This window comes from Lithobates pipiens, unplaced genomic scaffold (assembly GCF_037356315.1).
Source record: "Lithobates pipiens isolate NorthernLeopardFrog02 unplaced genomic scaffold, aLitPip1_a1.2 Scaffold_24, whole genome shotgun sequence".
Taxonomy (NCBI): domain Eukaryota; kingdom Metazoa; phylum Chordata; class Amphibia; order Anura; family Ranidae; genus Lithobates; species Lithobates pipiens.
Genome location: NW_027507786.1, coordinates 24,541,375 through 24,561,839, shown reverse-complemented (window position 1 = coordinate 24,561,839; position 20,465 = coordinate 24,541,375). Strand labels below are relative to the sequence as shown.

The 20,465-nt window shown below is 57.6% G+C and overlaps 1 protein-coding gene across 1 annotated transcript in view; it reads right to left on the bottom strand.

Moving 5' to 3' along the window:
- The window catches only part of OTOG (otogelin), a 217,270-nt gene that overhangs the window by 179,594 nt on the left and 17,211 nt on the right, over positions 1–20,465 (bottom strand). Inside the window, exons 5-9 of the mRNA XM_077453472.1 lie at positions 18,412–18,504; positions 18,171–18,325; positions 14,818–14,939; positions 14,357–14,562; positions 7,006–7,133 (exon numbers count right to left, since the gene is read on the bottom strand). Coding sequence (XP_077309598.1) covers positions 7,006–7,133; positions 14,357–14,562; positions 14,818–14,939; positions 18,171–18,325; positions 18,412–18,504 — 704 coding nt within the window. The remainder of the gene's footprint in view (positions 1–7,005; positions 7,134–14,356; positions 14,563–14,817; positions 14,940–18,170; positions 18,326–18,411; positions 18,505–20,465) is intronic.

Here is a 20,465-nt window from a genome sequence, read left to right as displayed (position 1 = left end):
GACTCCATCCCCATATGAGACACCCAACACATGTAGCCAGAGTCCCCCCACCTCTGTACAGACTCCATCCCCATATGAGACACCCAACACATGTAACCAGAGTCCCCCCACCTCTATCCAGACATCATCCCCATATGAGACACCCAACACATGTAGCCAGAGTCCCCCCACCTCTATCCAGACATCATCCCCATATGAGACACCCAACACATGTAGCCAGAGTCCCCCCACCTCTGTACAGACTCCATCCCCATATGAGACACCCAACACATGTAACCAGAGTCCCCCCACCTCTATCCAGACATCATCCCCATATGAGACACCCAACACATGTAGCCAGAGTCCCCCCACCTCTGTACAGACTCCATCCCCATATGAGACACCCAACACATGTAACCAGAGTCCCCCCACCTCTATCCAGACATCATCCCCATATGAGACACCCAACACATGTAGCCAGAGTCCCCCCACCTCTATCCAGACATCACCCCCATATGAGACACCCAACACATGTAACCAGAGTCCCCCCACCTCTATCCAGACATCACCCCCATATGAGACACCCAACACATGTAGCCAGAGTCCCCCCACCTCTATCCAGACATCATCCCCATATGAGACACCCAACACATGTAACCAGAGTCCCCCCACCTCTATCCAGACATCACCCCCATATGAGACACCCAACACATGTAGCCAGAGTCCCCCACCTCTATCCAGACATCACCCCCATATGAGACACCCAACACATGTAACCAGAGTCCCCCACCTCTATCCAGACATCACCCCCATATGAGACACCCAACACATGTAGCCAGAGTCCCCCACCTCTATCCAGACATCACCCCCATATGAGACACCCGACACATGTAGCCAGAGTCCCCCACCTCTATCCAGACATCATCCCCATATGAGACACCCAACACATGTATCCAGAGTCCCCCCACCTCTATCCAGACATCACCCCCATATGAGACACCCAACACATGTAACCAGAGTCCCCCACCTCTATCCAGACATCACCCCCATATGAGACACCCAACACATGTAACCAGAGTCCCCCACCTCTATCCAGACATCACCCCCATATGAGACACCCAACACATGTAGCCAGAGTCCCCCCACCTCTATCCAGACATCACCCCCATATGAGACACCCAACACATGTATCCAGAGTCCCCCCACCTCTATCCAGACATCACCCCCATATGAGACACCCAACACATGTAACCAGAGTCCCCCACCTCTATCCAGACATCACCCCCATATGAGACACCCAACACATGTAACCAGAGTCCCCCACCTCTATCCAGACATCACCCCCATATTAGACACCCAACACATGTAGCCAGAGTCCCCCCACCTCTATCCAGACATCACCCCCATATGAGACACCCAACACATGTAGCCAGAGTCCCCCACCTCTGTACAGACTCCATCCCCATATGAGACACCCGACACATGTAACCAGAGTCCCCCACCTCTATCCAGACATCACCCCCATATGAGACACCCGACACATGTAACCAGAGTCCCCCCACCTCTATCCAGACATCATCCCCATAGGAGACACCCAACACATGTATCCAGAGTCCCCCCACCTCTATCCAGACATCATCCCCATATGAGACACCCAACACATGTATCCAGAGTCCCCCACCTCTATCCAGACATCACCCCCATATGAGACACCCAACACATGTATCCAGAGTCCCCCCACCTCTATCCAGACATCACCCCCATATGAGACACCCGACACATGTAGCCAGAGTCCCCCACCTCTATCCAGACATCATCCCCATATGAGACACCCAACACATGTAGCCAGAGTCCCCCCACCTCTATCCAGACATCATCCCCATATGAGACACCCAACACATGTAGCCAGAGTCCCCCCACCTCTATCCAGACATCACCCCCATATGAGACACCCAACACATGTAGCCAGAGTCCCCCCACCTCTATCCAGACATCACCCCCATATGAGACACCCAACACATGTAGCCAGAGTCCCCCACCTCTATCCAGACATCACCCCCATATGAGACACCCAACACATGTAGCCAGAGTCCCCCACCTCTATCCAGACATCATCCCCATATGAGACACCCAACACATGTAGCCAGAGTCCCCCCACCTCTATCCAGACATCATCCCCATATGAGACACCCAACACATGTAACCAGAGTCCCCCACCTCTATCCAGACATCACCCCCATATGAGACACCCAACACATGTAGCCAGAGTCCCCCCACCTCTATCCAGACATCACCCCCATATGAGACACCCGACACATGTAACCAGAGTCCCCCCACCTCTATCCAGACATCATCCCCATATGAGACACCCGACACATGTAACCAGAGTCCCCCCACCTCTATCCAGACATCACCCCCATATGAGACACCCAACACATGTAGCCAGAGTCCCCCACCTCTATCCAGACATCATCCCCATATGAGACACCCAACACATGTAGCCAGAGTCCCCCCACCTCTATCCAGACATCATCCCCATATGAGACACCCAACACATGTATCCAGAGTCCCCCCACCTCTATCCAGACATCATCCCCATATGAGACACCCAACACATGTAGCCAGAGTCCCCCCACCCCTATCCAGACATCACCCCCATATGAGACACCCAACACATGTAGCCAGAGTCCCCCCACCTCTATCCAGACATCACCCCCATATGAGACACCCGACACATGTAACCAGAGTCCCCCCACCTCTATCCAGACATCACCCCCATATGAGACACCCGACACATGTAACCAGAGTCCCCCCACCTCTATCCAGACATCACCCCCATATGAGACACCCAACACATGTAGCCAGAGTCCCCCCACCTCTATCCAGACATCACCCCCATATGAGACACCCAACACATGTAGCCAGAGTCCCCCCACCTCTATCCAGACATCACCCCCATATGAGACACCCAACACATGTAACCAGAGTCCCCCACCTCTATCCAGACATCATCCCCATATGAGACACCCAACACATGTAGCCAGAGTCCCCCCACCTCTATCCAGACATCATCCCCATATGAGACACCCAACACATGTAGCCAGAGTCCCCCACCTCTATCCAGACATCACCCCCATATGAGACACCCAACACATGTATCCAGAGTCCCCCCACCTCTATCCAGACATCATCCCCATATGAGACACCCAACACATGTAGCCAGAGTCCCCCCACCTCTATCCAGACATCATCCCCATATGAGACACCCAACACATGTAGCCAGAGTCCCCCCACCTCTATCCAGACATCATCCCCATATGAGACACCCAACACATGTAACCAGAGTCCCCCCACCTCTATCCAGACATCACCCCCATATGAGACACCCAACACATGTAGCCAGAGTTCACCCCACCCCCCTTGTACAGACATCGGTCCCATGGGGGACACAATTATCTAGGCCGGTTACACAACTAAGGCATGAAGCTCCAGACATTCCCTGCACTCAATCCCTACACATGGTCCTAACATTGTCCCAGTTTTAGGCCCAGAAGGCCGGCCACTCTTCAGACTACAGGCCTATTGTACATGCTGTAGGTTGGGGTGGTCAGTTTCCATCCACCTTCTCCCCAGGGCTCCACCTCCTCCTAATGACATCACCAGAGGGGTAGTCTCATTAAAAGGGCACCACCACCTGCCTACAGGCTCTTTGTCAGGTGGGGCTCAGGACCCCTCATAGGGAAAAAGACTGAATAATCTGGAGTAGGGGAAAGATCTTTGCAGCTGTAGGAGCTCTGAAGGTGTGGAAGAGCAGGCTATCCTCCAGCTGAAGAGCGATACTCCAGTGGTAGGGTGATATGTCCTTCATCAATAAGACCCAACCCTCCCGTGAATCATAGTAAACCGCAGGAGACCACCCAGACCCAAGAACAGCCTCTCCTGAGATAGACGGCTAGGACTCTAAATCACAGGAGGTGAAAGGAGGCCCCCCACAGGCATGGCTTGATTTATGGGTTCAGGAGATGGACTCTGCAGGGAACAGGACTGAGGAATACTCAGAGCCTCTGTGGGCAGATTGCTCCAGTAAGGGGGCACAGGACATTCAGAGTGCACATGGAGGTTCCCGTAGACATGGGGGAGGCCTTGGTCCCATCTGAGGGAGCTGAAGGAGACACTGAGAATAACCCAACAACAGTAGAGGTCCCCAATAACAATAGAGGCCCCCAATAACATTAGTGGTCCCCTAGGACAGTAGAGGTCCCCAATAACAGTAGAGGTCCCCAATAACAGTAGAGGTCCCCAATAACAATAGAGGCCCCCAATAACATTAGTGGTCCCCTAGGACAATAGAGGTCCCCAATAACAATAGAGGTCCCTTAGGACAGTAGAGGTCCCCAATAACAATAGAGGTCCCCTAGGACAGTAGAGGTCCCCAATAACAATAGAGGTCCCTTAGGACAGTAGAGGTCCCCAATAACAATAGAGGTCCCCTAGGACAGTAGAGGTCCCCAATAACAATAGAGGCCCCCAATAACATTAGTGGTCCCCTAGGACAATAGAGGCCCCTAATAACAATAGAGGTCCCCTAGGACAATAGAGGCCCCCAATAACAATAGAGGTCCCCTAGGACAATAGAGGTCCCCAATAACAATAGAGGTCCCCTAGGACAATAGAGGCCCCCAATAACAATAGAGGTCCCCTAGGACAGTAGAGGTCCCCAATAACAATAGAGGCCCCCAATAACATTAGTGGTCCCCTAGGACAATAGAGGCCCCTAATAACAATAGAGGTCCCCTAGGACAATAGAGGCCCCCAATAACAATAGAGGTCCCCTAGGACAGTAGAGGTCCCCAATAACAATAGAGGCCCCCAATAACATTAGTGGTCCCCTAGGACAGTAGAGGTCCCCAATAACAAGAGAGGCCCCCAATAACATTAGTGGTCCCCTAGGACAATAGATGTCCACTAGGACAGTAGAGGTCCACAATAACAATAGAGGTCCGCTAGGACAGTAGAGGTCCCCGATAACAATAGAGGTCACCGATAACAATAGAGGTCCCCAATAACATTAGTGGTCCCCTAGGACAATAGAGGCCCCCAATAACAATAGAGGTCCCCTAGGACAGTAGAGGTCCCCAATAACAATAGAGGTCCCCAAGGACAATAGAGGCCCCCAATAACAATAGAGGTCCCCTAGGACAGTAGAGGTCCCCAATAACAATAGAGGTCCCCAAGGACAATAGAGGCCCCCAATAACAATAGAGGTCCCCTAGGACAGTAGAGGTCCCCAATAACAAGAGAGGCCCCCAATAACATTAGTGGTCCCCTAGGACAATAGATGTCCACTAGGACAGTAGAGGTCCCCAATAACAATAGAGGTCACCGATAACAATAGAGGTCCCCTAGGACAGTAGAGGTCCCCAATAACATTAGTGGTCCCCTAGGACAATAGAGGTCCCTAATAACAATAGAGGTCCGCTAGGACAGTAGAGGTCTCCAATAATAATAGAGGTCCCCTAGGACAGTAGAGGTCCCCAATAACAATAGAGGTCCGCTAGGACAGTAGAGGTCCCCAATAACAATAGAGGTCACCGATAAAAATAGAGGTCCCCTAGGACAGTAGAGGTCCCCAATAACATTAGTGGTCCCCTAGGACAATAGAGGTCCCTAATAACAATAGAGGTCCGCTAGGACAGTAGAGGTCTCCAATAACAATAGAGGTCCCCTAGGACAGTAGAGGTCCCCAATAACAAGAGAGGCCCCCAATAACATTAGTGGTCCCCTAGGACAATAGATGTCCACTAGGACAGTAGAGGTCCCCAATAACAATAGAGGTCCGCTAGGACAGTAGAGGTCCCCGATAACAATAGAGGTCCCCTGGGACAGTAGAGGTCCCCAATAACAATAGAGGTCCCCTGGGACAGTAGAGGTCCCCAATAACAAGAGAGGCCCCCAATAACATTAGTGGTCCCCTAGGACAATAGATGTCCACTAGGACAGTAGAGGTCCCCAATAACAATAGAGGTCCGCTAGGACAGTAGAGGTCCCCGATAACAATAGAGGTCCCCTGGGACAGTAGAGGTCCCCGATAACAATAGAGGTCCCCTGGGACAGTAGAGGTCCCCAATAACAATAGAGGTCCCCTGGGACAGTAGAGGTCCCCAATAACAAGAGAGGCCCCCAATAACATTAGTGGTCCCCTAGGACAATAGATGTCCACTAGGACAGTAGAGGTCCCCAATAACAATAGAGGTCCGCTAGGACAGTAGAGGTCCCCGATAACAATAGAGGTCCCCTGGGACAGTAGAGGTCTCCAATAACAATGAGGGCCAAGCGCACACATAGACCTCCACCATACCAGTGACATCAATGCTCAATCCCTCAGCTTTAACCCTCAGGTGAAACGCATCAGTGGTGGGAGATTTGCAGTGCAAATTATGAAGTGGCTCCCAGGCCTTCAGCCCAACTGGCCTCCCTCACCGAGTCTTCAGAGTGGGGGTGAGAGCGGTGCCATGGAAAGCGCCCCCCACAGCTCATACTCATCAATGCAGTGCGCAGAGGTGAAGGTCCAGGCTGGTTGTGCTCGTTACAGACTCCACATGCTGAGGAAATACAGAGCCAAAGAGCTGCTATGTAGGGATCAGCCCATCAGCAATGTACAGAGGAATCTTTCTACAAAGCAAAATATTAGACTTAGAAAGGGCGTCCGACCTCCTAGGACAAAAAACAAAAAGCATGCTGGGTAGAGGAAGGGCTATACAAGGGCTGGCCTACACCTGCTCTGCAATTGTTCCAATATCCAGTAGGTGGCAGTATAACCCCATTTAGTTTGAATTCCTGTGTCCCTCAATGGACGATGGAGAAATATCTATTGATGGGTACATCATGACAATGTAATGATAAGTGCATACAGAGAGGGGGAGGGGCACAGGGCCCAGAGGGGGAGGGGCATAGGACCCATTCCAGGCAACAAGGACAGCTAGACCCCCCCCCCCCCCCGTCTCTAGAAGCAGGAGGATGCCGTACCTGTGTCACACGCGGACTTGTCTTGGCACATGGCGGTTCATACAGTAAAGGAGCGGCGGGGGAGGATTTATGGGGCAGATCTTCTCTCCAGCTGTTCACAAACTCTTCAATGTTTTCCGTCAATTTTCCTGAAGATTTATAAGAGATAAAATGTTATACAGAGAGATCAATATTCACCGTATGAGAACACGTTATATACACACTAGAACACCCCCCGGTTCGGTTCGCACCAGAACTTTCGAACAGACTGAAAATTCGTACGAACGTTAGAACCCCATTGAAGTCTATGGGACTCGAACGTTCGAAATAAAAAGTGCTAATTTTAATGGCTAATATGCAAGATACTGTCCTAAAAAGTGTTTGGGGACCCGGCTCCTGCCCCAGGGGACATGGGTCAGAAGCACTGATTTTAATGACGATTAAAGTGAAAAAAAAAAAAGTGAAATATTCCTTTAAATATGGTGCCTGGGGGGTGTCTATAGTATGCCTGTGAAGTGCCACGTGTTTCCCATGTTTAGAACAGTCCCTGCACAAAATGACATTTAATGGAAAAAAAAGTCATTTCAAACTGCTTGCGGTTTTAATGTTATATCTGATTCCGGCAATATGGATGAAAATCATTGAGAAAAATGGCATGGGTAGCCCCCCGCCCATTACCAGCCCCTTTAGGTCTTGTACGCATATTAAGGGGAACCCCGTACCCATATTAAAAAAAGGAAATGCGTGTGGCCCCCAGGCCCTATATACTCAGAACAGCAGTATACAGGCGGTGCAAACAAGACAGGGACTGTGTAGGTTTGTTGTGTTAAGTTGAATCTGTTTGTAATTTTCAACTGGTACATTTTTAAAGTGTAGCTCCAGTCAAAAAATCTATTTTTAAGCTTTTTGGAAAACATAGGGAAGGGTTATCACCCCTGTATAATTTGTTTTGTCGTCCCTCTTTTTTCATCTCACTTGCTGTTGTCTCCTTCCGTTTGCAAGTAGGAGATGTTTGTAAGTTGGATGTTTGAAAGTAGGGGCCTGCCCTATATGCTCTGCAGAAATGGCGGAACAAGGTGTTGGTTTTGCCACAACATTGTAAGCCCTCAAAGTGACTCTTGGTGGGCGCTGGAGAGCCCTGCTGTGAACGATTATATCAAGAATTGTAATTACATGCCATTGTTGAACAGTGGTAGAAAAATTGACCTTTGGTGGTTGTGGTGCTGGTGCCACAACACTATAAGTCCTCACCGTTACTCTGGGTGGGCACAGGAACGGGCCCTGCTGTGAAATATTATATCAAGAATTGTAATTACATGCCGCTGTTAAACAGGGGCAGAAAAATTGGGCCTTAGGCACTGGTGCTGGTGCCACGACACTGCAACCTCTCCCATATACTCTAGTTGTGGTGCAGGAATGAGCCCTGCTGCAAAGCATTGCATCAAAAATTGTAATTAAATGCCCCTGTTAAACAGGGGCTGAAAAATTGGGCTGATGGCATCAACCAGAACCAAAAATGTTCTTCCAAGATATCAGCGGGATCATTGAGGAGGAAGAGGATAGACAATCAACATAACAGGACAGTCACTCAGCATCAGCATAGGCAGTCTTGAAGGGATGTGAAATTAAAAAAAAAATGATTCAGTTACATCAGCTTCAGGTGATTGGTAGCTGTGGGTGATCCAAGACTGATTAATCTTGATGAAGGTCAGTCGATCAACCGAGTCAGTGGACAGGCGCACCCTGTGATCGGTAACAAAGCCACCAGCAGCACTGAAGGTGCGTTCCGAAAGAACGCTGGATGCAGGACAGGCCAGTAGCTCAATTGCATACTGTGCAAGCTCTGGCCAGTGATCCATCCTCAAGACCCAGTAAGCCAGAGGATTTTCAGTGGGAAAGGTGTCCAAGTCTGACCTTGCCCCTAGGTATTCCGATACCATGTAAATCAGACGCTGGCGATGGTTGCTGGAACCGATCATACCTTGGGGCTGCGGACTAAAAAATTGTCTGCATCCCTTCGGTCAGACGGCCACCTTCTCCACCTCTCCTTCTGACCGATGCCTCAGCAACACGTTGTCCGTAACATCGGTGTAAGCGGCAGTGTAGGCAGTGTTGTGGGCTGTGTAGGTAGTGGTTGGTGTGCGGTGTAGTGGGCTGTGCCAGTGTTATGCGGTGGTGTAGGGAGTGGCAGTGTGTGGGGTAGGGGGCAGTGAGGGCGGTGTAAGTGGTGACAGTGGTGGTGTAGGCAGCAATGTGGTCAGTGACAGTGATGGTGTAGGCAGTGGCGGTGTGGGTGGTGGTGTAAGCAGTGGCGATGAAGGCAATGGCGGTGGGGGTGTAAGCGGTGGTGTAGGCAGTGGCATTGTGGGCAGTGGTGGTGTTTGCGGTGGTGTAGGCAGTGGCAGTGGTGGTGGAGGCAGAAGCGGTGTAGGCAGTAGCGGTGGAGGCAGCGGCAGTATGGGCAGTGGTGGTGTTTGCGGCAGTGTAGACAGTTGCAGTGGCAGTGTGGGCGGTGTAGGCAGTGGCGGTGTGGACGGTGCAGGCAGTGGCAGTGGTGGTGTAGGCGATGTAGGCCGTGTGGGCGGTGTAGGCAGTGGCGGTGTAGGCAGCGGTGGTGGTGTAGATGGTGGAGGCAGTGGTGGTGGAGGCGGCGTAAGCAGTGGGGGTGTAGGCAGTGGCGGTGTAGGTGGCGGTGGTGGTGGTGTAGACAGTGGAGACAGTGGCGGTGGTGGTGTAAGCGGTGGAGGCAGTGGCGGTGTAGGCGGTGGTGGTGTAAGCGGTGGAGGCAGTGGCAGTGTAGGCGACGGTGTAGGCAGTGGCGGTGGTGTAAGCAGTGGTGGCAGTGTGGGCAGCAGTGTAGGCAGTGGTGGTGTTTGCGGCGGTATAGGCACTCACAGTGGTGGTGTAGGCGGTGGTGGCAGAAGCGGTGTAGGCAGTGGTGTAGGCAGTGTAGGCAGTGAAAGTGTGGGTGGTGGTGGTGGTGTAGGCAGTGGAGGTGTAGGCAGTGTAGGCGGTGTGTTAGCGGTGTGGGCGGGGGTGGTGGTGGTGTGGGCGGTGGTAGCGGTGGTGTAGGTGGTGGTGTGGGCGGGGGTAGTGGTGTGGGCGGGGTTGCGGTGGTGTAGGTGGTGGTGTGGGCGGGGGTGGTGGTGGTGTGGGTGGGGGTAGTGGTGTGGGCGGGGGTGGTGGTGGTGTAGGTGTTGGTGTGGGCGGGGGTAGCAGTGTGGGCAGGGTTGCGGTGGTGTGGGCGGTGGTGTAGGTGGCGGTGTGGGCGGGGGTGGTGGTGGTGTGGGTGGGGGTAGTGGTGTGGGCGGGGGTGGTGGTGGTGTAGGTGGTGGTGTGGGTGGGGGTAACGGTGTGGGCGGGGTTGCGGTGGTGTGGGCGGTGGTGTAGGTGGCGGTGTGGGTGGGGGTAGCGGTGTGGGCGGGGTTGCGGTGGTGTGGGCGGGGGTAGCGGTGTGGGCGGGGTTGCGGTGGTGTGGACGGTGGTGTAGGGGTCGGTGTGGGCGGGGGTGGCGGGGGTGTAGGTGGTGGTGTGGGCGGGGGTAGCGGTGTGGGCGGGGTTGCGGTGGTGTGGGCGGTGGTGTAGGTGGCGGTGTGGGCGGGGGTAGCGGTGTGGGCGGGGTTGCGGTGGTGTGAGCGGTGGTGTAGGTGGCGGTGTGGGCGGGGGTAGCGGTGTGGGCGGGGGTAGCGGTGTGGGCGGTGGTAGCGGTGGTGTAGGTGGTGGTGTGGGCGGGGGTAGCGGGTGGGCGAGGGGTGGTGGTGGTGTGGGCGGTGGTAGCGGTGGTAGCGGTGGTGTAGGTGGTGGTGTGGGCGGGGGTAGTGGTGTGGGCAGGGTTGCGGTGGTGTAGGTGGTGGTGTGGGCGGGGGTGGTGGTGGTGTGGGTGGGGGTAGTGGTGTGGGCGGGGGTGGTGGTGGTGTGGGTGGGGGTAGCGGTGGTGTAGGTGGCGGTGAGGGCGGGGGTAGTGGTGTGGGCGGGGTTGCGGTGGTGTGGGCGGTGGTGTAGGTGGCGGTGTGGGCGGGGGTAGCGGTGTGGGCGGGGTTACGGTGGTGTGGGCGGGGGTAGCGGTGGTGTAGGTGGTGGTGGTGTGGGTGGGGGTAGTGGTGTGGGCGGGGGTGGTGGTGGTGTGGGTGGGGGTAGCGGTGGTGTAGGTGGCGGTGTGGGCGGGGGTAGCGGTGTGGGCGGGGTTGCGGTGGTGTGGGCGGTGGTGTAGGTGGCGGTGTGGGTGGGGGTAGCGGTGTGGGCGGGGTTGCGGTGGTGTGGGCGGTGGTGTAGGTGGCGGTGTGGGTGGGGGTAGCGGTGTGGGCGGGGGTAGCGGTGTGGGCGGGGTTGCGGTGGTGTGGGCGGTGGTGTAGGTGGCGGTGTGGGCGGGGTTGCGGTTGTGTGGGCGGGGGTGTAGGTGGTGGTGTGGGCGGGGGTAGCGGCGTGGGCGGGGTTGCGGTGGTGTGGGCGGTGGTGTAGGTGGTGGTGTGGGCGGGGGTGGTGGTGGTGTGGGTGGGGGTAGTGGTGTGGGCGGGGGTGGTGGTGGTGTGGGTGGCAGTGTGGGCGGGGGTAGCGGTGTGGGCGGGGTTGCGGTGGTGTGGGCGGTGGTGTAGGTAGCGGTGTGGGCGGGGGTAGCGGTGTGGGCAGGGGTAGCGGTGTGGGCGGGGGTAGCGGTGTGGGCAGGGGTAGCGGTGTGGGCGGGGTTGCGGTGGTGTGGGCGGTGGTGTAGGTGGCGGTGTGGGTGGGGGTAGCGGTGTGGGCGGGGGTAGCGGTGTGGGCGGGGTTGCGGTGGTGTGGGCGGTGGTGTAGGTGGCGGTGTGGGCGGGGGTAGCGGTGTGGGCGGGGTTGCGGTTGTGTGGGCGGGGGTGTAGGTGGCGGTGTGGGCGGGGGTAGCGGTGTGGGCGGGGTTACGGTGGTGTGGGCGGGGGTAGCGGTGGTGTAGGTGGTGGTGGTGGTGTGGGTGGGGGTAGCGGTGGTGTAGGTGGCGGTGTGGGCGGGGGTAGCGGTGTGGGCGGGGTTGCGGTGGTGTGGGCGGTGGTGTAGGTGGCGGTGTGGGTGGGGGTAGCGGTGTGGGCGGGGGTAGCGGTGTGGGCGGGGTTGCGGTGGTGTGGGCGGTGGTGTAGGTGGCGGTGTGGGTGGGGGTAGCGGTGTGGGCGGGGGTAGCGGTGTGGGCGGGGTTGCGGTGGTGTGGGCGGTGGTGTAGGTGGCGGTGTGGGCGGGGTTGCGGTTGTGTGGGCGGGGGTGTAGGTGGTGGTGTGGGCGGGGGTAGCGGCGTGGGCGGGGTTGCGGTGGTGTGGGCGGTGGTGTAGGTGGTGGTGTGGGCGGGGGTGGTGGTGGTGTGGGTGGGGGTAGTGGTGTGGGCGGGGGTGGTGGTGGTGTGGGTGGCAGTGTGGGCGGGGGTAGCGGTGTGGGCGGGGTTGCGGTGGTGTGGGCGGTGGTGTAGGTAGCGGTGTGGGCGGGGTTGCGGTGGTGTGGGCGGTGGTGTAGGTGGCGGTGTGGGCGGGGGTAGCGGTGTGGGCGGGGTTGCGGTGGTGTGGGCGGTGGTGTAGGTAGCGGTGTGGGCGGGGGTAGCGGTGTGGGCAGGGGTAGCGGTGTGGGCGGGGTTGCGGTGGTGTGGGCGGTGGTGTAGGTGGCGGTGTGGGCGGGGGTAGCGGTGTGGGCGGGGTTGCGGTGGTGTGGGCGGGGGTAGCGGTGTGGGCGGGGTTGCGGTGGTGTGGGCGGGGGTAGCGGTGTGGGCGGGGGTGGTGGTGGTGTAGGTGGTGGTGTGGGCGGGGGTAGCGGTGTGGGCGGGGGTGGTGGTGGTGTAGGTGGTGGTGTGGGCGGGGGTAGCGGTGTGGGCGGGGGTGGTGGTGGTGTAGGTGGTGGTGTGGGCGGGGGTAGCGGTGTGGGCGGGGTTGCGGTGGTGTGGGCGGTGGTGTAGGTAGCGGTGTGGGCGGGGGTAGCGGTGTGGGCGGGGTTGCGGTGGTGTGGGCGGTGGTGTAGGTGGCGGTGTGGGCGGGGGTGGTGGTGTGGGCGGGGTTGCGGTGGTGTGGGCGGGGGTAGCGGTGTGGGCGGGGGTGGTGGTGGTGTAGGTGGTGGTGTGGGCGGGGGTAGCGGTGTGGGCGGGGGTGGTGGTGGTGTAGGTGGTGGTGTGGGCGGGGGTAGCGGTGTGGGCGGGGGTGGTGGTGGTGTAGGTGGTGGTGTGGGCGGGGGTAGCGGTGTGGGCGGGGTTGCGGTGGTGTGGGCGGTGGTGTAGGTGGCGGTGTGGGCAGGGGTAGCGGTGTGGGCGGGGTTGCGGTGGTGTGGGCGGGGGTAGCGGTGTGGGCGGTGGTGTAGGTGGTGGTGTGGGCGGGGGTGTAGGTGGCGGTGTGGGCGGGGGTGGTGGTGTGGGCGGGGTTGCGGTGGTGTGGGCGGGGGTAGCGGTGTGGGCGGGGGTGGTGGTGGTGTGGGCGGGGGTGGTGGTGGTGTAGGTGGTGGTGTGGGCGGGGTTGCGGTGGTGTGGGCGGGGGTAGCGGTGTGGGCGGGGGTGGTGGTGGTGTAGGTGGTGGTGTGGGCGGGGGTAGCGGTGTGGGCGGGGGTGGTGGTGGTGTAGGTGGTGGTGTGGGCGGGGGTAGCGGTGTGGGCGGGGTTGCGGTGGTGTGGGCGGTGGTGTAGGTGGCGGTGTGGGCAGGGGTAGCGGTGTGGGCGGGGTTGCGGTGGTGTGGGCGGGGGTAGCGGTGTGGGCGGTGGTGTAGGTGGTGGTGTGGGCGGGGGTGTAGGTGGCGGTGTGGGCGGGGGTGGTGGTGTGGGCGGGGTTGCGGTGGTGTGGGCGGGGGTAGCGGTGTGGGCGGGGGTGGTGGTGGTGTGGGCGGGGGTGGTGGTGGTGTAGGTGGTGGTGTGGGCGGGGTTGCGGTGGTGTGGGCGGGGGTAGCGGTGTGGGCGGGGGTGGTGGTGGTGTAGGTGGTGGTGTGGGCGGGGGTAGCGGTGTGGGCGGGGGTGGTGGTGGTGTAGGTGGTGGTGTGGGCGGGGGTAGCGGTGTGGGCGGGGTTGCGGTGGTGTGGGCGGTGGTGTAGGTGGCGGTGTGGGCAGGGGTAGCGGTGTGGGCGGGGTTGCGGTGGTGTGGGCGGGGGTAGCGGTGTGGGCGGTGGTGTAGGTGGTGGTGTGGGCGGGGGTGTAGGTGGCGGTGTGGGCGGGGGTGGTGGTGTGGGCGGGGTTGCGGTGGTGTGGGCGGGGGTAGCGGTGTGGGCGGGGGTGGTGGTGGTGTGGGCGGGGGTGGTGGTGGTGTAGGTGGTGGTGTGGGCGGGGTTGCGGTGGTGTGGGCGGGGGTAGCGGTGTGGGCGGGGGTGGTGGTGGCTCGGCTGATATTTATTCATATTTGGTGTTTGCACATAAAGAACATTCTGGGGGTTCAGGTCGGTGAATTTCGGGGTCTCACCATAGCTGGTCACCAGATCATCCTGAGGAATCCAGTTATTATTTCCGCAAAGTCCGTGTGTCCTCCCAATATAATCAGGACTCATCTTCAGATACACGGAGGAGTTCCCATCCCAAGCCATGGAGAAGATGTACTGCTGCCGCACAACTACATATCCAGAGACGGCTTGGATCTTCACGTTCCCCACTGTATATGGCAGCCCCACCCTGCAGAGATACCAAGAGATGTGATGAATGGACTGCAGGGCAAATCCCCACCTTTCCCATAATCCCCCCTCCCCCACTCCGCCTATAATTTCACCGCATACTCCACTATAACTACCCCACTCCACCCATAAATAGCAGGACCCCCCCTCATTCCTCTAGTAGCACCCCCCTCATTCCTCTAGTAGTACCCCCTCAGTCCTCTAATAGGCCCCCCACCCCCCTCAGTATAATGTGGTGACGGCCACAGCCACTTACCTGACGTTGTTATGAAGGACAATTCGGTTCTGTAATGTAATTTCCCCGATTCCAGCGAAGTACAGACTGAGGGAGCGCAGACAGGAGTACGGGAGGGGGCCGCAGTCCCCATCATTGTGTACCTGCAGGGGAGACACAACTCATCAGCCCCCCTCATAAATGTCCAGCATGCTGGGAAATCATACAAATGGAATTGATGTGGAGGAGAACATGAAAGACAGATTGGAAGGAGGAGACCAGAGTGAGCTGGGCTGGGATTGGTCAGGATTGGGTGAGCTGGGCTGGGATTGGTCAGGATAGGGTGAGCTGGACTGGGATTGGTCAGGATTGGGTGAGCTGGGCTGGGATTGGTCAGGATTGGGTGAGCTGGGCTGGGATTGGTCAGGATTGGGTGAGCTGGGCTGGGATTGGTCAGGATAGAGTGAGCTGGGCTGGGATTGGTCAGGATTGGGTGAGCAGGGCTGGGATTGGTCAGGATAGGGTGAGCTGGACTGGGATTGGTCAGGATTGGGTGAGCTGGGCTGGGATTGGTCAGGATTGGGTGAGCTGGGCTGGGATTGGTCAGGATTGGGTGAGCTGGGCTGGGATTGGTCAGGATAGAGTGAGCTGGGCTGGGATTGGTCAGGATAGAATGAGCTGGGCTGGGATTGGTCAGGATAGAGGGAGCTGGGCTGGGATTGGTCAGGATAGGGTGAGCTGGGCTGGGATTGGTCAGGATAGGGTGAGCTGGGCTGGGATTGGTCAGGATAGGGTGAGCTGGGCTGGGATTGGTCAGGATTGGGTGAGCTGGGCTGGGATTGGTCAGGATAGAGTGAGCTGGGCTGGGATTGGTCAGGATAGAGTGAGCTGGGCTGGGATTGGTCAGGATTGGGTGAGCTGGGCTGGGATTGGTCAGGATTGGGTGAGCTGGGCTGGGATTGGTCAGGATTGGGTGAGCTGGGCTGGGATTGGTCAGGATAGAGTGAGCTGGGCTGGGATTGGTCAGGATAGAATGAGCTGGGCTGGGATTGGTCAGGATAGAGGGAGCTGGGCTGGGATTGGTCAGGATAGGGTGAGCTGGGCTGGGATTGGTCAGGATAGGGTGAGCTGGGCTGGGATTGGTCAGGATAGGGTGAGCTGGGCTGGGATTGGTCAGGATAGGGTGAGCTGGGCTGGGATTGGTCAGGATTGGGTGAGCTGGGCTGGGATTGGTCAGGATAGGGTGAGCTGGGCTGGGATTGGTCAGGATAGAGTGAGCTGGGCTGGGATTGGTCAGGATAGAGTGAGCTGGGCTGGGATTGGTCAGGATAGAGTGAGCTGGGCTGGGATTGGTCAGGATAGAGTGAGCTGGGCTGGGATTGGTCAGGATTGGGTGAGCTGGGCTGGGATTGGTCAGGATTGGGTGAGCTGGGCTGGGATTGGTCAGGATTGGGTGAGCTGGGCTGGGATTGGTCAGGATAGAGTGAGCTGGGCTGGGATTGGTCAGGATAGAGTGAGCTGGGCTGGGATTGGTCAGGATAGAGTGAGCTGGGCTGGGATTGGTCAGGATTGGGTGAGCTGGGCTGGGATTGGTCAGGATAGAGTGAGCTGGGCTGGGATTGGTCAGGATTGGGTGAGCAGGGCTGGGATTGGTCAGGATAGGGTGAGCTGGACTGGGATTGGTCAGGATAGAATGAGCTGGGCTGGGATTGGTCAGGATAGAGGGAGCTGGGCTGGGATTGGTCAGGATAGGGTGAGCTGGGCTGGGATTGGTCAGGATAGGGTGAGCTGGGCTGGGATTGGTCAGGATTGGGTGAGCTGGGCTGGGATTGGTCAGGATAGGGTGAGCTGGGCTGGGATTGGTCAGGATAGAGTGAGCTGGGCTGGGATTGGTCAGGATAGAGTGAGCTGGGCTGGGATTGGTCAGGATAGAGTGAGCTGGGCTGGGATTGGTCAGGATTGGGTGAGCTGGGCTGGGATTGGTCAGGATAGAGTGAGCTGGGCTGGGATTGGTCAGGATTGGGTGAGCAGGGCTGGGATTGGTCAGGATAGGGTGAGCTGGACTGGGATTGGTCAGGATTGGGTGAGCTGGGCTGGGATTGGTCAGGATTGGGTGAGCTGGGCTGGGATTGGTCAGGATTGGGTGAGCTGGGCTGGGATTGGTCAGGATAGGGTGAGCTGGGCTGGGATTGGTCAGGATTGGGTGAGCTGGGCTGGGATTGGTCAGGATAGAGTGAGCTGGGCTGGGATTGGTCAGGATAGAATGAGCTGGGCTGGGATTGGTCAGGATAGAGGGAGCTGGGCTGGGATTGGTCAGGATAGGGTGAGCTGGGCTGGGATTGGTCAGGATAGGGTGAGCTGGGCTGGGATTGGTCAGGATTGGGTGAGCTGGGCTGGGATTGGTCAGGATTGGGTGAGCTGGGCTGGGATTGGTCAGGATTGGGTGAGCTGGGCTGGGATTGGTCAGGATAGGGTGAGCTGGGCTGGGATTGGTCAGGATAGAGTGAGCTGGGCTGGGATTGGTCAGGATAGAGTGAGCTGGGCTGGGATTGGTCAGGATAGAGTGAGCTGGGCTGGGATTGGTCAGGATAGAGTGAGCTGGGCTGGGCCTGGTCAGGATAGGGTGAGCTGGGCTGGGATTGGTCAGAATAGGGTGAGATAGGCTGGGATTGGTCAGGATTGGGTAACCTGGGCTGGGATTGGTCAGGATAGGGTGAGCTGGGCTGGGATTGGTCAGGATTGGGTGAGCTGGGCTGGGATTGGTCAAGATTGGGTGAGCTGGGCTGGGATTGGTCAGGATAGGGTGAGCTGGGATTGGTCAGGATAGGGTGAGCTTGGCTGGGATTGGTCAGGATTGGGTGAGCTGGGCTGGGATTGGTCAGGATTGGGTGGGCTGGGATTGGTCAGGATAGGCTGGGCTGGGATTGGTCAGGATAGGGTGAGCTGGGCTGGGATTGGTCAGGATAGAGGGAGCTGGGCTGGGATTGGTCAGGATTGGGTGGGCTGGGATTGGTCAGGATTGGGTGAGCTGGGCTGGGATTGGTCAGGATAGAGGGAGCTGGGCTGGGATTGGTCAGGATAGAGGGAGCTGGGCTGGGATTGGTCAGGATTGGGTGAGCTGGGCTGGGATTGGTCAGGATAGGGTATGCTGGGCTGGGATTGGTCAGGATAGAATGAGCTGGGCTGGGATTGGTCAGGATAGAGGGAGCTGGGCTGGGATTGGTCAGGATTGGGTGAGCTGGGCTGGGATTGGTCAGGATTGGGTGAGCTGGGATTGGTCAGGATTGGGTGAGCTGGGCTGGGATTGGTCAGGATGGATTGATTGGGGAAATGATTGGAAATCTGGGGATTGATGTTTTGGGGTCACCCCGTCTCTCTGGAGTCATTTCTCGGACCTGGATGGCGAAGCTCGGCTCGTCGGGGTCGCTGTGTCGCAGGAGGTCGTAGGTGGATGTTCCCGGGTAATAATAATAAACCCCATCGAAGGTTTCATAGTGATATTGCCCCCACGTGCGGCAAATGTTCTCTCTGTCAGCTCCAGTGTTGTAGACTGCGGGGTGACAAGACATGAGGAACAGATGAGGAGGACAAGCCACATACATGACGATTGGATGAGATTCTCAGTCACACAAATACCTATCTGACAACGTGATCCCGAGGCGTTATACCGGCCGCAGTCACAGAACTTCTTCTGGATACATTCCCCGCCATTGAAGCATGGAAGCAGCTCTGTGGAGACACAGGACACCAGACATGAGGGGACACCGGACATGAGGGGACACCGGACATGAGGGGACACCGGATATGAGGGGACACCGGACATGAGGGGACACCGGACATGAGGGGACACCGGACATGAGGGGACACCGGGCATGAGGGGACACCGGACATTAGATAACATGAGGGGACACCAGACATGAGGGGACACCGGACATGAGGGGACACCAGACATGAGGGGACACCAGACATGAGGGGACACCAGACATGAGGGGACACCGGACATGAGGGGACACCGGACATTAGATAACATGAGGGGACACCAGACATGAGGGGACACCAGACATGAGGGGACACCGGACATGAGATAACATGAGGGGACACCAGACATGAGGGGACACCGGACATGAGATAACATGAGGGGACACCAGACATGAGGGGACACCAGACATGAGGGGACACCAGACATGAGGGGACACCGGACATAAGGGGACACCAGACATGAGGGGACACCAGACATGAGGGGACACCAGGGGACATGAGGGGACACCGGACATAAGGGGACACCAGACATGAGGGGACACAAGGGGACATGAGAGGACACCGGACATGAGGGGACACCGGACATGAGGGGACACCGGACATGAGGGGACACCGGACATGAGATAACATGAGGGGACACCGGACATGAGGGGACACCAGACATGAGATAACATGAGGGGACACCAGACATGAGGGGACACCAGACATGAGGGGACACCGGACATGAGATAACATGAGGGGACACCAGACATGAGGGGACACCGGACATGAGGGGACACAAGGGGACATGAGGGGACACAAGGGGACATGAGGGGACACCAGACATGAGGGGACACCAGACATGAGGGGACACCAGACATGAGAGGACACCAGACATGAGGGGACGCTGGACAAGAGATAACATGAGGGGACACCAGACATGAGGGGACACCGGACATGAGGGGACACCGGTCATGAGGGGACACCAGACATGAGGGGACACCAGACATGAGGGGACACCAGACATGAGATAACATGAGGGGACACCGGACATGAGGGGACACCACACATGAGGGGACACCAGACATGAGATAACATGAGGGGACCCCAGACATGAGAGGACACCGGACATAAGGGGACACCAGACATGAGGGGACACCAGACATGAGATAACATGAGGGGACACCGGACATGAGGGGACACCACACATGAGGGGACACCAGACATGAGATAACATGAGGGGACCCCAGACATGAGAGGACACCGGACATAAGGGGACACCAGACATGAGGGGACACCAGGCATGAGATAACATGAGGGGACACCGGACATGAGGGGACACCACACATGAGGGGACACCAGACATGAGATAACATGAGGGGACACCGGTCATGAGGGGACACCAGACATGAGGGGACACCAGACATGAGATAACATGAGGGGACACCGGTCATGAGGGGACACCGGTCATGAGGGGACACCGGTCATGAGGGGACACCAGACATGAGGGGATACCGGACATGAGGGGACACCGGACATGAGGGGACACCAGACATGATGGGACACCGGACAATGAGGAAACACCGGACATGAGGGGACATAAGATATGAGAGGACACCGGACACGAGAGGACACCACACATGAGGGGACACCAGACATGAGGGGACCCCAGACATGAGAGGACACCGGACATAAGGGGACACCAGACATGAGATAACATGAGGGGACACCGGACATGAGGGGACACCACACATGAGGGGACACCACACATGAGGGGACCCCAGACATGAGAGGACACCGGACATAAGGGGACACCAGACATGAGATAACATGAGGGGACACCACACATGAGGGGACACCACACATGAGGGCACACCAGACATGAGAGGACACCGGACATGAGGGGACACCAGACATGAGGGGACACCGGTCATGAGGGGACACCAGACATG